The sequence below is a fragment of the Brachyhypopomus gauderio genome, chromosome 4 (assembly GCF_052324685.1).
Source record: "Brachyhypopomus gauderio isolate BG-103 chromosome 4, BGAUD_0.2, whole genome shotgun sequence".
Classification (NCBI taxonomy): Eukaryota; Metazoa; Chordata; class Actinopteri; order Gymnotiformes; family Hypopomidae; genus Brachyhypopomus; species Brachyhypopomus gauderio.
The window spans coordinates 11,383,892-11,398,679 of record NC_135214.1 but is presented as its reverse complement, the minus strand read 5'-3'; the positions used below and the strand labels follow the sequence as shown (position 1 = coordinate 11,398,679).

At 41.8% G+C, this 14,788-nt stretch overlaps 2 protein-coding genes across 5 annotated transcripts in view; both read left to right on the top strand.

The window, feature by feature from the left end:
• The first annotated feature begins 7,214 nt into the window (after positions 1-7,214).
• Positions 7,215-9,994, top strand: neurod1 (neuronal differentiation 1). Of its 2 annotated transcripts, none has more exons than XM_077002174.1 (2): positions 7,215-7,353; positions 8,098-9,994. In XM_077002174.1, the coding sequence occupies exon 2, from the start codon at positions 8,105-8,107 to the stop codon at positions 9,158-9,160; it is 1,056 nt and encodes a 351-aa protein (XP_076858289.1). In that variant the 5' UTR covers positions 7,215-7,353; positions 8,098-8,104; the 3' UTR covers positions 9,161-9,994. The 2 variants fall into 2 exon arrangements, with proteins under 2 accessions (XP_076858289.1, XP_076858291.1); XM_077002176.1 differs by having other exon boundaries at positions 8,078-9,994.
• A 2,376-nt stretch (positions 9,995-12,370) lies between these two features.
• The window catches only part of cerkl (CERK like autophagy regulator), a 52,794-nt gene continuing 50,376 nt past the window's right edge, over positions 12,371-14,788 (top strand). The window contains exon 1 of one of the 3 annotated variants that reach the window (XR_013130382.1): positions 12,371-12,844. Coding sequence is in view for 2 of the 3 variants with exons in the window: in XM_077002173.1 (XP_076858288.1) it covers positions 12,514-12,844 (331 nt within the window). In the remaining variant the exon portion in view is untranslated. The remainder of the gene's footprint in view (positions 12,845-14,788) is intronic. The other 2 variants (XM_077002173.1, XM_077002172.1) reach the window with 2 other exon arrangements.

Sequence of the window (14,788 nt, the reverse complement as noted above, 5' to 3'; positions counted from 1 at the left end):
CTCATTGAAAAGTGTGCCTGGACTGTAACCTACTGGAGGAGCACGTGCAGTGCACTCTCCGGGCCCTCCACGTGCAGCGTCCTCGACCGAGCCGCAAACCGTGCCACAATGTCCAGTGGGGGGGGGGGGTTTAAAGCTCACGAGCTCAGTCCAAACCCAGCCGAAAGTCGGAATCAGCCGAAACGCCCTCGATTTATTCATGCAGTCAGGAGAATAGATTAAGGCGTGAACACTGATATGGTGATTTTTTTTCTTTGCTCCCAAAATGTTTATTTTGCAAAAATGAATTTGAGGATAAGCCTGGCGTGTAACTTCCTGTTTTCTTCTGCTTGTCTGAGAATTCACAAGTGCCAACAGATAAATGTGCACTGCAAGATCTGCACAGGCGTTAAAGGCTTGTGTCACAGCGACATGGGTGAAGGTGATAGACCTCGGGTCGTAATAAGCTTCTTGTTTTCTTGTGTAGCTAAAGCACTTTAAATTGCCAGTATGCATGAAACGCGTTATAGAAATAAAGTTGCTTTGCTTTGAAAGCCAAAGCGGACAATATATAATGGCATGGACGTAATTTTGATTTCAAAAGTGGGGGGACATGGATTTGTCGCTATTTAAATATTTGGTTTTAACCGTAAAAACTGGGGGGGACCAAAGCCGGCTTTTGAAAAAGTGGGGGGGACATGTCCCCCCCGTCCCCCCCCCAAAATTACGTCCGTGTATAAAGGCCATATTCTTTCTTTAGCATAAATAAACATTTGTGTGTATTTTTGTGCACCGTAATGCAGTCTTGTGGTTTCTATTGGTGTGAACTGCACCGGATACATTTTTAAAAGAAGGTAGCCTATATCATTTTGTAATGACAAAAAATTTCCTGCGATAGCACTGTGTATTTATCGGGTCTGTTGCAATGAAAATGCTAATTTGTTGTAAATCTGAAATATCTCTCCATACAAGCTAATTATAGAAATATCATCGTTATTATTTATTGTTTTACTGTTTCTTTTTTGGAAGAAATAGTCACCTTAAGCACCTTCGGTTTTATCAGCTGAAAATCTGTGAAGAAAGTTAATTCATTTCATTTGAGTCACTTTCCCCAGCTGCCTGAGGACTCCTATACCTGGAATCCACCACAGAGGCCGAAGCCCAAAACACACCAGGGATGTCCTGGATGAACAAATTTTTCATTCATTTGTTAAATAAACTACTCATTCATAGGCATAAAAGCACAACCATCCCTGCCTGTTGAGCTGGACATGCAGGGTGAGGGCCAGAATATTCCCCATAGCCCCGGAACAGCAGACTGGACCACAGCAGACTGGATCAGAGCAGACTGGATCACAGCAGACTGGATCGGAGCAGACTGGATCGGAGCAGACTGGATCACAGCAGACTGGACCACAGCAGACTGGATCACAGCAGACTGGACCACAGCAGACTGGATCACAGCAGACGTGAGAGCTGGTGTTTCTCCCTGTAACCTCCCCTTTGGGTTGTTAACATCCACCTCCAGAGACACAGTCTTTTGTCCATAAAGCAATAATAATGAGGCAGTTGAATATACTGGTTGTAATATTATTGTGTGAGTTAAAGCTTCTGCAAGACACAATGATGGCTGCACTGTTTTAAATACACTGTACTATGGTATCATGACTTCTTGGTCCCATATTTCTTATTTCTTCAATCTTTATTGTGTGTACGTTGCTCACATTTCTACTGTTGATACAGTTATGTGTTGTTTTAACATGTGCATGACAATGTCATGGCTTTGAGATGGTCAGGTACTGTGGTAGCATTGGACTGTAGCAGTCTAAAGAGAGCATGGCTTGGGTCAGGTTCGTCGGTTAGGTCCTTGGTCAGGTTCGTGGGTCAGGTTTGTGGGTCAGGTTCTTGAGTTAGGTTCGTGGGTCAGGTTCGTGGGTCAGGTTCTTGGGGTGGAATCCTAGAATATGACTAGCGTGGTCTGTGTTGCCAAATGTTTAATTATGCTCTAAATTAACAAGCAAGATCTTGAAAATATAAACAACCTGTCCATGGAAATCCACTATCTTATATTTCTAATGCCACCTACTGAGGTAGTACAGAGTTAACTGTAATGGTTTTTATTTGCCAAAATTAGATCCAAATTGGGGCCATTTCCCAGGGGCTTTTTAATTACAATTGTTGGTTTGCAGTAAAGCAGATGGGCTGAGTTATAGTGTGTATGCACTCATTAATTCACCGTGCCGAATGGTTTGATTTATGGATGGCCTGTCGCATTAGTGAAGCTGTGTGTCTCTAAGGTTCACAGGACTGTGTACAGCACCACTTTCTAAATCCAGATGCAATCCATACAGGACTCACCCACAACTTATTCCCTCTTATATTCCTCAGTGGGTTATTGAATTAGATTAGGTAACAATGAATACTTAACAATCCTTTAATATGGAAAATATGGTTATCTGGTTTTTCTGTTTTTTCTGGTTTATATGGTTGTATTCTGTGCAAGTCAATAGTGAACTGAAAGCATAAACACACAGTTGTGATCACATGGATCGTATGGATCACATGGTTGCCTTCTAGTGTTTCTAGATACAAATACTGCATGAGCTAAAATCTATGAATGAGAAATCAATAATTTCACTTCACTGTGGTTGTACATTTAGGCCTACTAATAAAGATTTCCAGAATTTGCTTATGAAACTGTAGCACATAATTCCATCATTTTCATGAAAGTCCTTATATTAAATCATACACCACCATCACAATTCTATGATTATGTAATATAAATTGCAATTATATTACAAATTATATATATATATATATATATATATATATATATATATATATATATATATATATATATATAATTATTTATATATATATACCTATTTGATGACACCTGTAATTTAAAATTTGTAATTGTTGGTTATTCTCCTAACATTTATATTAATAGCTAATCTAAAATAAACCACAAGGTGTCGCCTCATTCAATTACAAAATTATTAGACGAAATGAACCGACCGACGGGTTACAGGCGCCGTTTGTTATCCAGAAACATAATGCGGCTTTTTGGGACATTCTGGTCACTGTTAATACGCGGGTTGGGATATAATAGCGTCTGTTAACTAAGGCAAATTAACATTAGCAAAATTATGTCAAGCTTTTGAGATATCCCCGAGCAATTCTTTTTATTCCTTTTTATCATTAAATCGCTGCTGGATCCTGAAATACGTCGCGTGTTTCATGCACATACTTTTAATTCAATACAGATAGGTATGTGCTACACACGTTTATGTACTGCCTTTACCACCTTTTATATGTCCGTAGAATGAGTGTTAAACTACGACTTAATATACATCGTTATTTAGAAGAGGTACAAGATGCTCATCATGTTTCTTTTATTTTATTAAGCTTGTGAATTATTTCAGAAATTGCTAAATAGATCCTGGATTACTATTAATGTGCATTTTATATGCAAAACCTATGCCCCGGTCAGAATGGAATCATCATCATTAGCGAGCCGCCGCGTGCCTGCCGTGAGGGGCCGCGCGCAGCAGGTGCCCTTACCTGCATTAGAATGGCGCGTGTGCTGCAGCACGGCCTTTAACGAGGGAAGCGCCTTCAGCGCGGAGCCGCAGATGGGTCGCGAGCCAAAATGAGCGTCTGCGCAGCGGCTCCGCGGCATGATTTATTGCGCCAAAATACCAAAGAACTAATCAACGGTGTAACTAATTAATACAAATCTGCATTTTTGCATACGCAATTAGAGCAATGAGAAAAGCAGTGAAATGGGGAGTCGATTCCGTGTAATCGGGCGGGCTATTGAAGCGGAGAGACATCCGTTTGGAGGAAGAGAGCCTGTCAAGGGAGAAGGCTTATGAACCACAGCAGAGGAGAAGTGTATCTCGTCTTTTAAAATCTCATCGGAATGTGTTTTTAGCATACTCTAGTTAAGAAATTAGGCAAATTATTTATGCTAGAGTCCATGAGGCGTTAAATGTAGCATTTCGAGGCTTTTGCTGTAGCCGGTTCCATGAGATGACTATGATATAGCAATTCATCCATTTAAGAATTTTACTGTACATTGAGGATTCATCAAACTGCTCAGACGATTAAAAATCTCGTGATTTTCCTGTTAGGTCAAAATCATTCCCCTCGTGTGTGTGTGTGTGTGTGTGTGTGTGTGTGTGTGTGTGTGTGTGTGTGTGTGTGTGTGTGTGTGATAGAAGAAGACAGATAAGTACTGTGAGTATTTTTATTATTTTAGCATATTTAATATAATAGCATATTATTGTACTACACATTATTCTGAACTTCATATACGGAATTCTAACTCGAAATTGAATGTTTTCAGCAATGTTCATTACAGGCGCTTTAGATCCTCGGTCTGTGTCCAGTTCTGCTAGAGCTGCTGTCGCTGGTGCTGAAACCAACCTTCCCACATAGCTCAGTTTACATGGCAACGAAGAGATACCGCCAAGCAAACAGACAGATCCCTCTCCTCCAGTAGCGAACCTTTGACCAACGTGACTTGTCCATCTTCATTAAAAAGATTAGCCGTTCTGCACTTTGAAGTCGCGAGCCTGCACGCCAACAGGCTACGGCACAGTTACCTAGTCGCCTAATCGCCTCACACCAAAGTTTTGCGACCGATCATTAACAGATAGTCAGATAGATAAATTACCAAGGAAAAAATTATTATAAAATTGTAGAAAATTGTCATTATCAAATAAAATGTTTTAACTGTTCAGTCCTTGTCCGGGTTCCACATTTAGGATTTAGACCAAAAACAACCACAATAGGCCTACTGAAATTATTCAAACCAAACCATTTGTTAAGGATTATTGTGCCGATTACTACATTTGATTTGGCTTTTAATCTACCAAAATTTCCATTTTAAAAGTTGATTTAAAAAAGGGGGATATTGGACCGAATTTAATAGGGGCACAGCCCGCTTGCATAGGCTATATCACATATCAATGTCAATCTAGTTTGAGTCTTGGCGGTCCTTATGACAACAGATGTCTTCGTTTTAATATTAAATAATCTCTGCAGTAGCTCACGCTTTTATTTAGCTCGTGGGTTTACTACATTCAACTTTGGAAACATTCCGCTAGAAAAAAAAACATCGAGTTATCGCTTCGTTTGGGTCTTATTACAACTATTGTCTGGCATTCCTCTCACTATCTGTTCAACGGTCATGTCGATTTTTGGGGGATTATATTAAACTGAATAGAAAACAGCAGATTTTGAACGTTGGATCAGGTTAGTGAGCCGTGAAACAGGCTTTTGTTAGCGCGCGTGCAACTCGCGTGCCGACCAGAGGTTTGAGAAGCGGGACTCATCACTGGGGTCTGGGGTCTGGGGCCACACTCCACTATTAGTATTTACTGTGGTCTGGGGCCACACTCCACTATTAGTGTTTACTGGGGTCTGGGGCCACACTCCACTATTAGTATTTACTGTGGTCTGGGGCCACACTCCATTGTTATTGTTTACTGGGGTCTGGGGCCACACTCCACTATTAGTGTTTACTGGGGTCTGGGGCCACACTCCACTATTAGTGTTTACTGGGGTCTGGGGCCACACTCCACTATTAGTATTTACTGGGGTCTGGGGCCACACTCCACTATTAGTATTTACTGGGGTCTGGGGCCACACTCCATTATTAGTGTTTACTGGGGTCTGGGGCCACACTCCACTATTAGTATTTACTGGGGTCTGGGGCCACACTCCATTATTAGTGTTTACTGGGGTCTGGGGCCACACTCCATTATTAGTCTTTACTGGGGTCTGGGGCCACACTCCATTATTAGTGTTTACTGGGGTCTGGGGCCACACTCCATTATTAGTCTTTACTGGGGTCTGGGGCCACACTCCATTATTAGTCTTTACTGGGGTCTGGGGCCACACTCCATTATTAGTCTTTACTGGGGTCTGGGGCCACACTCCATTGTTATTGTTTACTGGGGTCTGGGGCCACACTCCATTATTAGTCTTTACTGGGGTCTGGGGCCACACTCCATTGTTATTGTTTACTGGGGTCTGGGGCCACACTCCACTATTAGTCTTTACTGGGGTCTGGGGCCACACTCCATTATTAGTGTTTACTGGGGTCTGGGACCACACTCCACTATTAGTCTTTACTGGGGTCTGGGGCCACACTCCACTATTAGTCTTTACTGGGGTCTGGGGCCACACTCCACTATTAGTGTTTACTGGGGTCTGGGGCCACACTCCACTATTAGTGTTTACTGGGGTCTGGGGCCACACTCCATTATTAGTGTTTACTGGGGTCTGGGGCCACACTCCATTATTAGTCTTTACTGGGGTCTGGGGCCACACTCCACTATTAGTATTTACTGTGGTCTGGGGCCACACTCCATTATTAGTGTTTACTGGGGTCTGGGGCCACACTCCACTATTAGTGTTTACTGGGGTCTGGGGCCACACTCCACTATTAGTGTTTACTGGGGTCTGGGGCCACACTCCATTATTAGTCTTTACTGGGGTCTGGGGCCACACTAGTATTAGTATTTGTAATCAATAACTCGCTGGAGTACAAGACGGACGCGACAGGAGCAGACGTGTTCGACCAACAGCTAACAAATTCCAAACTCAGCTCTTCGTACAAAATAATTTTGACTAAAGTGCATGTCCTGTTTTTAAGACTACTTGGGAAAATAACAGTTCGATAATATTAAATACATTCTTCTTCCTCGTATTATTATTATTGTTGTTGTTGTCATTGTGCAATTGGTGTTTATTGGTCTCTGGTATTTAGTTTAAAGCTTTTCGATCTGAATAACGTTTCTCCGAGACGCCAATAGTCTAACCTACTTCCAGTGATGATTAGAGAGAACCCCTCTTCAGTGATTATGAGATCTAATTTATGATTACTCGTTAAGGATTGTCCTCATAAAGTGGGGAAACACGTGCGCGCGGTGGGACGGGGTGAGAGAGATGGCCGTGATTGAACGTGTCTCGCGCTTGAAAGGGTTAATTCATCCTGCGGGTACAAACAGGTCCGCGGAGTCTCTAACTGGCGACAGATGGCCACTTTCTTTCGGCCACAAAGGGACGGAATACGGAGCTCTGGCGAATACAAATGGAAGATATCACGTGACGCTTGGGGCCGTTTTCCTGACGTAGTTGGCCATATGGCGCGTGCCGAGGAAAAAGAGGCGGGGCCTGCCGCCAGTCATTGGTGCTGGAGTAGAGGAGTCAGCCGTAGACTCACACGCGCATCTTCCAGCGTCAACAGCTCCGCTATATAACCGGAGCATCCCCGTTAGCGCCGCCACAGTGTCATCTGCAGGATCTCAAACATCACGGAGGGCATGAAACTACCATAACGCGACACTGAACAACAAACAGGTATTTATCATTTCCGATTCTTATACAAAAAAGCATCCTTAATCAAATGTGGACAAACATGGTAATTTGTGCTTTGGCATTTATAAAGCAGACGCATCTGACATGCATAAATTATTCACTTTATTCTGCAAATTGAAACACCTGTAATCTTTATATATAATGAATGTATGGAGCTGTTACCTAAAAAAAAAAACAAAAGAAATAAAGATTTTGGTGAGCACAATGTGAAACATCAATAGAGTAACTTCTCATTATTGTTACACTACATTACTGAAATTACATTTAAAGTGGTTCTTTTCACTTTCTGGAAGAACGCACAGAATGAATGTCAGGTCCTCTTTCAGCTGCTATAATTGTATTACACTATAGAAATATATTATAATAATATTTTAAGTATGCAAGCATGTATATTTTATAGTACTATATAGTATAATAATATTTTAATTATTGTAAGTATGTAAGAACCGTAGTCCAAATGTTCACTTGTCTTCCTGGTCATGCTTTTTTCTGAACGTGCAGAGAGGAGTTTATCTCCTTAGGTTGTAATGGTAGGGTTGCATAAAGGCATCGCAGGAAATAAGCAGTTATATAGGACTCATCTACAGGTCATCTGTGTGAGGATTAGCGGAGAGGTAAAGTATAAAACACGCTTCGGTCGAGTTCTGTTATGAAACATGCACGCAGGCTTCAGAACGCACGCCTGACTTGGGCGTTTCACTCACAGGTGTCGTTTCGTCTCCGCAGTTAAATCATGACGAAGTCTTACACGGAGGAAAACATGATGCTCGACACTCAGGAAAACTCCAACTGGACCGACGAGTGCCACAGTTCACAGGACGAGCGCGACGTCGATAAGAAGAACAGTGTGCACGAGGCGATGCGAAAGGAGACGGAGAACGACGACGAAGCTCTCAACAGACTTGAGGACGAGGAGGAGGACGAGGAGGAAGAGGAAGAAGAGGAAGAGGGCGATGACACCAAGCCGAAAAGACGCGGACCAAAAAAGAAGAAAATGACAAAAGCGCGCATGCAGAGGTTCAAACTGAGGCGCATGAAGGCAAACGCGCGGGAAAGGAACCGTATGCACGGGCTCAATGATGCGCTCGAGAGCTTGCGTAAAGTTGTGCCATGTTACTCCAAAACGCAGAAGCTCTCGAAAATCGAAACGCTTCGCTTGGCCAAAAATTACATCTGGGCTCTATCTGAGATCTTGAGATCGGGCAAAAGTCCGGATTTGATGTCTTTTGTGCAGGCCTTATGCAAAGGTTTGTCACAACCCACGACAAATTTGGTTGCGGGATGTCTCCAGCTGAACCCGAGAACTTTCCTTCCGGAGCAGAGCCAGGAGATGCCTCCTCATATGCAAACGGCAAGTGCTTCCTTCTCCGCGCATCCGTACTCGTACCAAACGCCCGGGCTCCCGAGCCCCCCTTATGGTACAATGGACAGCTCCCACATCTTCCACGTCAAGCCGCACGCGTATGGAAGCGCGTTGGAACCGTTTTTCGAAACTGCGCTAACAGACTGCACGAGTCCCTCATTTGACGGGCCCCTTAGCCCACCGCTGAGCGTGAACGGAAACTTTTCCTTCAAACACGAGCCTTCTTCGGAGTTCGAAAAGAACTACGCCTTCACCATGCACTACCAGACAGCGGGTCTGGCAGGACCACAGGGACACGCCTCTGCGTACGCGGGCTCCACACAGCGCTGTGATTTACCGATGGAAAACATTATGTCGTACGATGGCCACTCTCATCACGAGCGTGTCATGAACGCTCAACTTAATGCGATATTCCACGATTCGTGAATTCCTGGTGAACATTCGTAGAGACTATTCGATTTCGTGCGTGTCATGGTATTCTGTTATCGCCAAGGCGAAAAAGCAACCACGCATTATATGCTTAATCTTATGTATGTATTTATTGTCGGTACTGCCTTTAGGAGAAAAGAGAATGCATATTCTCATTCACCTTATGTATTGTATTCTATAGCGCTTCTACTGTGCATTGTGGTCACAGGTGGATTCGGTGTGACCTTATTCAGAATGTGTTAATTATCCATGTTACAAAATCACAAGCAATAATTTGGAAACTATGCAATTTTTAATCAATACTGGGCCAATTATAGAAATTAATAGAGATTGCTATATTTTTCAACCTGCTACATTTTACTACTTATCTATCCCATACTGAATTATTTTGTTGTGATTTTGTATAGAATTGTTAATTTTTATAATGTCGAAATCCCGCGTCATACCATGCAGCCACACTTCAACGTTTTATAAAAACGTAATTATGTCGTTTACATGAATTAATAGTCATTCTAGTAATAAAGAGGCGTAAACAGCAGGCACGTGATTTCGAATCTGTTACGTTGCCTTAGTAATCATATACTGTAAAAGAATGCAAAATTGCACAAATCCGATCATTTAACTCCCCAGATCTATGGTTTTCTAAATACCCAATAATGATATATCATTTGAATCATGGACAATATACAACTGTTTGAGTGTTGGGAAAGATTTGGTGTTAGAAAAGTGTTGATGTTGTATATATAAAGCTCGACTATCACCTGAAAATTGCACCCTGTAAAAGAAGTTCAGGAACCTGTCTTTAAAAATGAAAATAAACAATGAACTTTATCACTTTGTTCATATTATTCATGTCTTAGCCGCTCAACTCGACACGCCAATTTCACATTAGGTTTGCCCCTCTGTTTTTATCCCTCCTCTTCTCGATTTAAACAATATCACACGGTATGCATTAATTGTTTATACATAAAGTAAATTCGACTTTGTGTTTGCAACAAACAAGAAACGTGTGATTGGTTCGGTCTGTACTGAGTACACAGCTACTGTACCAAACCATGCGGAACAGTTTGGCGTTATTTTCTCCGATGTGTTGCTGATGATATCTCATGGGGAAACGACGTCATTTGTGAATAAAGTGATAGAGCTGGAATACACACTCGTTCTGTGCGTCCATATGGAGAATCTAAATTACGTCCAATGCGTAAAACAATGGCAGGTTATATAATGGAGGAGTACTGTTGTTCTCTTTTATTTTAAATTAATTTTATAAATTGTTGTTATTGCCATGGACAGGTTTGACTATTTGTAAAGGTTTGACCTGTCCTTTTGCTTCATATTGCGCTTAGAGGTGTTCAGAAAATAATGCGCACGGGGTGTTTTCAAAATACAATACCGTAATCTCAAATCTTCAAATCTCAGTTCGTGGGAAATCAGAAAAGTATGTTTCCTGATTATACATTCATTCAAACTGACTTACGGAATCAGGTTCACTGCATTTCATATGAACTACCTGAGTGAATAGTTGGTAGGATGTTTGTCACCCGTGGCTAAAATGAACGTTGTTTTAGAAGGCAAACCCACACATCTTCACTGAACTCACAGAAAGTCACGGCGTCCATTTTTAATTAGCTTCAAACGATTGTTTTTCTAACAAAAGACAGAGAATGGCATTCGGGCCACGATGGACCACGGAACACAAGGTTGAGATGTAGAGGAACGTCTTTAATTTGAATCACTCCAACTTTTACTGTCAGCAGCTGGAGGAAACTACAGTGAGAAACTACATGTATACAACGGGTTTAAGCAGCAAATAGTACACACCCATTAGTTTTTGTTGTTGTTAATTAATTAATTAATTTTGTCCAAGACACTGTTCATCCCAGTCAGTAGGCACTCACGTGCCACCGTCATTTATGCAAAATGGGTGTGTCACAGATGTTACTACTGCAGGGGAGGTTTTAATTTATGAAAATGATCTTTTTTATGCATGGACACTCACTGCACAACCCAATACTGCTGTCATTAGGGAGAACACCACGAGCCAACCACCAGCGCTAAAAAATAAGCTATTTTTGCTGGTTTGTGTTGGAACAGCGTTGAGAATAGACTGCGGAATTGTTAGTACCTACCACCCACGCAAAAATACGATCTCAACAATCTGATTAGAGTTTAATCCAATAACCTAACTGACAATAAACCTTCTCTAAACACAGAATTGAATTTGATTAAATTAAACTCTGTGTCTAAGACTATGAAAAAATCGAATATTGAAACCTTTAGGGGGGGGGGGGGTAATTAATCACTGTGCAATTTTTAAAACAATCACTGAATAATTAAAGGGGTATTTCTTTTAGGAGAAAACATTTTTATTCTCATGAAATTATTGTGTTCTTATCAGTCATAAATTTACAGAGTATAATATAAAATGTACAAATTAATTCAACTAATCGCACATATTTGTTAACAAAGTAAACGTGCGAGTGGGTGCTGGACTGTATGTCCAAAGTAAACGTGTGAGTTTAAACACCAAAACTGTTCCAGCTCCAGATCACACTACCCCATTACTAATCCCATAAAGCCATTTATGTGGAACATTTAAGAAAGAATCCTTTCCTCCAGAGTATTGTTCAAGAAATGTATTTAATGTTGTCTATGGTTGGGCTAGGTTTAATGTTGCCTATGGTAAATAATAATGAAATTTAATACAAAATGATAAGCTATTAAGAGGACACGCAAATCTAGTTAATAGAGGGGTGTGTAATTTATAGCAAGTAAAACCATTCCCAAAAACGTTCGTGTTTAGGAGCTGTCCAAGGTGCTGTCATTAGCGGCAGTAGCATACAATTTATATGCACCAGGTTAATTTGTTTAGGAGAGTTAATCGGTCCAATATAAAAGTATATCAAACTTTGCTTCAAGACCGTTTGTGGCCTTTATTAACGTCAAAGTAGCTTGGACTTGGCATTATACATATCACCAAATTAACCAACAGTATTTTATTACTAAAGCTAATGTAGTTAACTTAATAATTTTGTACTGAGATTAAAACACTGTCTATACTTTAAGGTTTCTACCGCATTGTACTAAATACGTACGAAAGTTCTTTTTTTCTTTTCTTTCTTTTTTTTTTTACTAAAGTTTGTTCTCTAGAGTATGGCAGTAGAAAAAAAGTGCAGCGCGTGACCGCCGGGAGGGATACTTGGCGGTTACGCGCACCGCTGAAGGACTCCGGACATAGCGAGAAGGAAGTTTCTCAAGGCAACAGCCAGCCGAGCGGGAACGCGCCAACGTCGTAATTAATACACCAAGTCGAACTGTGACGAGAACCCTCTGATATAGATGATAAAATAATGTTTGAAGCTTCGCGGAAATCGACGAATCTCACATCTTGGTCAGACAGTCAAGAGGAGTTACACGAGACGCAACCGGTGTCTCCTCCAGCCAGAGGAAACTGTGTCAAGAAAAATAAAAAACAACGCAAGAAAGCGTCCATCTCAGTCCCCCAACTGTGCAATGACGAAGCCATTTCGGCTCACAGGGCACAGTCGCATAAGGAGAAGATCACCTGCGAAGACGAACCGATTGTCCGAGGAATCTTTAAAATAGGAAAGAAGAGCCACGACGTGGTCCTGACGGCGACGCGCTTAACGTGGACACGCATCCAGCCCGAGACCCCTACAGGTGAGACACGCAACGTCTCCCTTCTTACCATGACAATTGGCGACCGCCTATGTTTTTCTTTGCTCCGTGGCCACGATTTCGCGGTGCTTAGTCCAACGAGTCGGTTGCACGGATTGCTGACCGACGGCCTAGTAGGACCGTGCATTAAAATGACCCGGGCTATACAGTTGAGTCGATTATCCGGCCACAAAACGCACCGCGTAGCCATTGACGTTCACAAAAGCGGAGTAGGCTACGCGGTATTTTGAATAACAGTGCTCAGCCTTGCCTGAATTAGGAGATTTCAATCTCGGGTTTTGCGTCATCATCTAGGGAAATGGCAAGCGAAATAAAAGACCAACTGGCGCAGGTACGAAGATGTCATTTTTAAAGATTGAAAAGGCTTTTCTGAAAGGCATATCACCCGCCTTTAGAATTGAGAGTATTAAGCTAGATCCGTAGACCAACCGTGTCATTGAAGCTGTCACGGTCTCCCGGGCCACTCTTTCAAGCACACCCCCCTCTCTCTCTTTCTCTCTCTCTCTCTCTCTCTCTCTCTCTCTCTCTCTCTCTCTCTCTCTCTCTCTGTCTTCACACACGCATATAAAGTTGTATTCCTAGAGCGTTCAAGTAGATACTCATATATTCACCTAGCCTCATGCTGTGGATTTTGCATTAAGACACCTCTACGTTCTTTGCATCATAATGTCATCTTTTTGTCACCTTAGGGTAACATTCCTGATAATGGGGCACATTATAAAGCACTGACACAGCACAGATGATTCAGCCTGGTTAAGGCAGGAGAAGGCAGCACTGCCAAGTAGTGATGTGTGACAGATGTGCTGCTAATAGATGCCGTCTGATTGTGGTGGCCACCTAAAGTAGAGCATCTGTCAGTCTTGTGGACACTTAGCAAATGTCCAAGTAAATGATACTCAAAACTACCATCTGCATCACTGCACTGTGTAAATAAACATATGACTTATTTTGTCCTTTGTGTCTCACTGTATAGTTCCTCTTTGTTTAGGGTCTTTTGCACATTTGCAAATATGCAAATGCTCATTTGGCACTGAGTATATTACTGTAATTAATATCAATTTTTAAGACAAGCATCTGTGTTTATTAAAACCGCACGTTTTTGGGACCCACTTAGAAATAGCTTGGAATGTGTCTTGGATGGTACCACCCGCAGTCACTGGTTGCTTTTGATTTTAAAACAGACTGTGAATTTTAACAGGGCTCATCAGACCATGTTTATAGTCTAGACTCGTAATCTCTGAACAGACAGCTAGAGAAAACCTTCTCGTTTTAATTTAAGAATGCCCAGTAGAGTTGAACACATGTTGATTGATCGTGAAGAAAAATGGTGTTCTCTGACTCTCTGAGCAGGGCAGAGGGGAAAACACTTGGTTTTTTACTTTAGTTTCATAATTTTGAAGGCCCTTCCAGCAGGGGAAGAGAAAAGAGGAGAAGAGAAGAGAGTGGGAGAGAAGAGGGGGAGAGAAGAGAGGAGAAGAGAAGAGAGTGGGAGAGAAGAGAGGGATGTTCTCCACTTCACCTCTGAGCCTAGAACAGTTTTCATAATGTCATTATGCCAGCACTCTAATTACACAGAAAGCATTCATCTAATCACTAGCAGTGGCCTTTACCAAATGCTCCCACAGAAGAGGCAGAAAGTCGCTGCAAGACGCTGATATTCTGGGCTTCTCTGGTGATGCACTGATTCGCTCACGCCCAAGAACAGGAGATAATACCGGCCTTGAATCTGAACATAGATCATGAACATAGACTGAACATAGATCATACAATCATGAATTATAGTATTAAAGTTGATTGCAGTGTCACATGTTATGTGTTTCAGTATATAGATAGATAGATAGATAGATAGATAGATAGATAGATAGATAGATAGATAGATAGATAGATAGATAGATAGATCGATCGATCGATCGATCACTGGGTCAT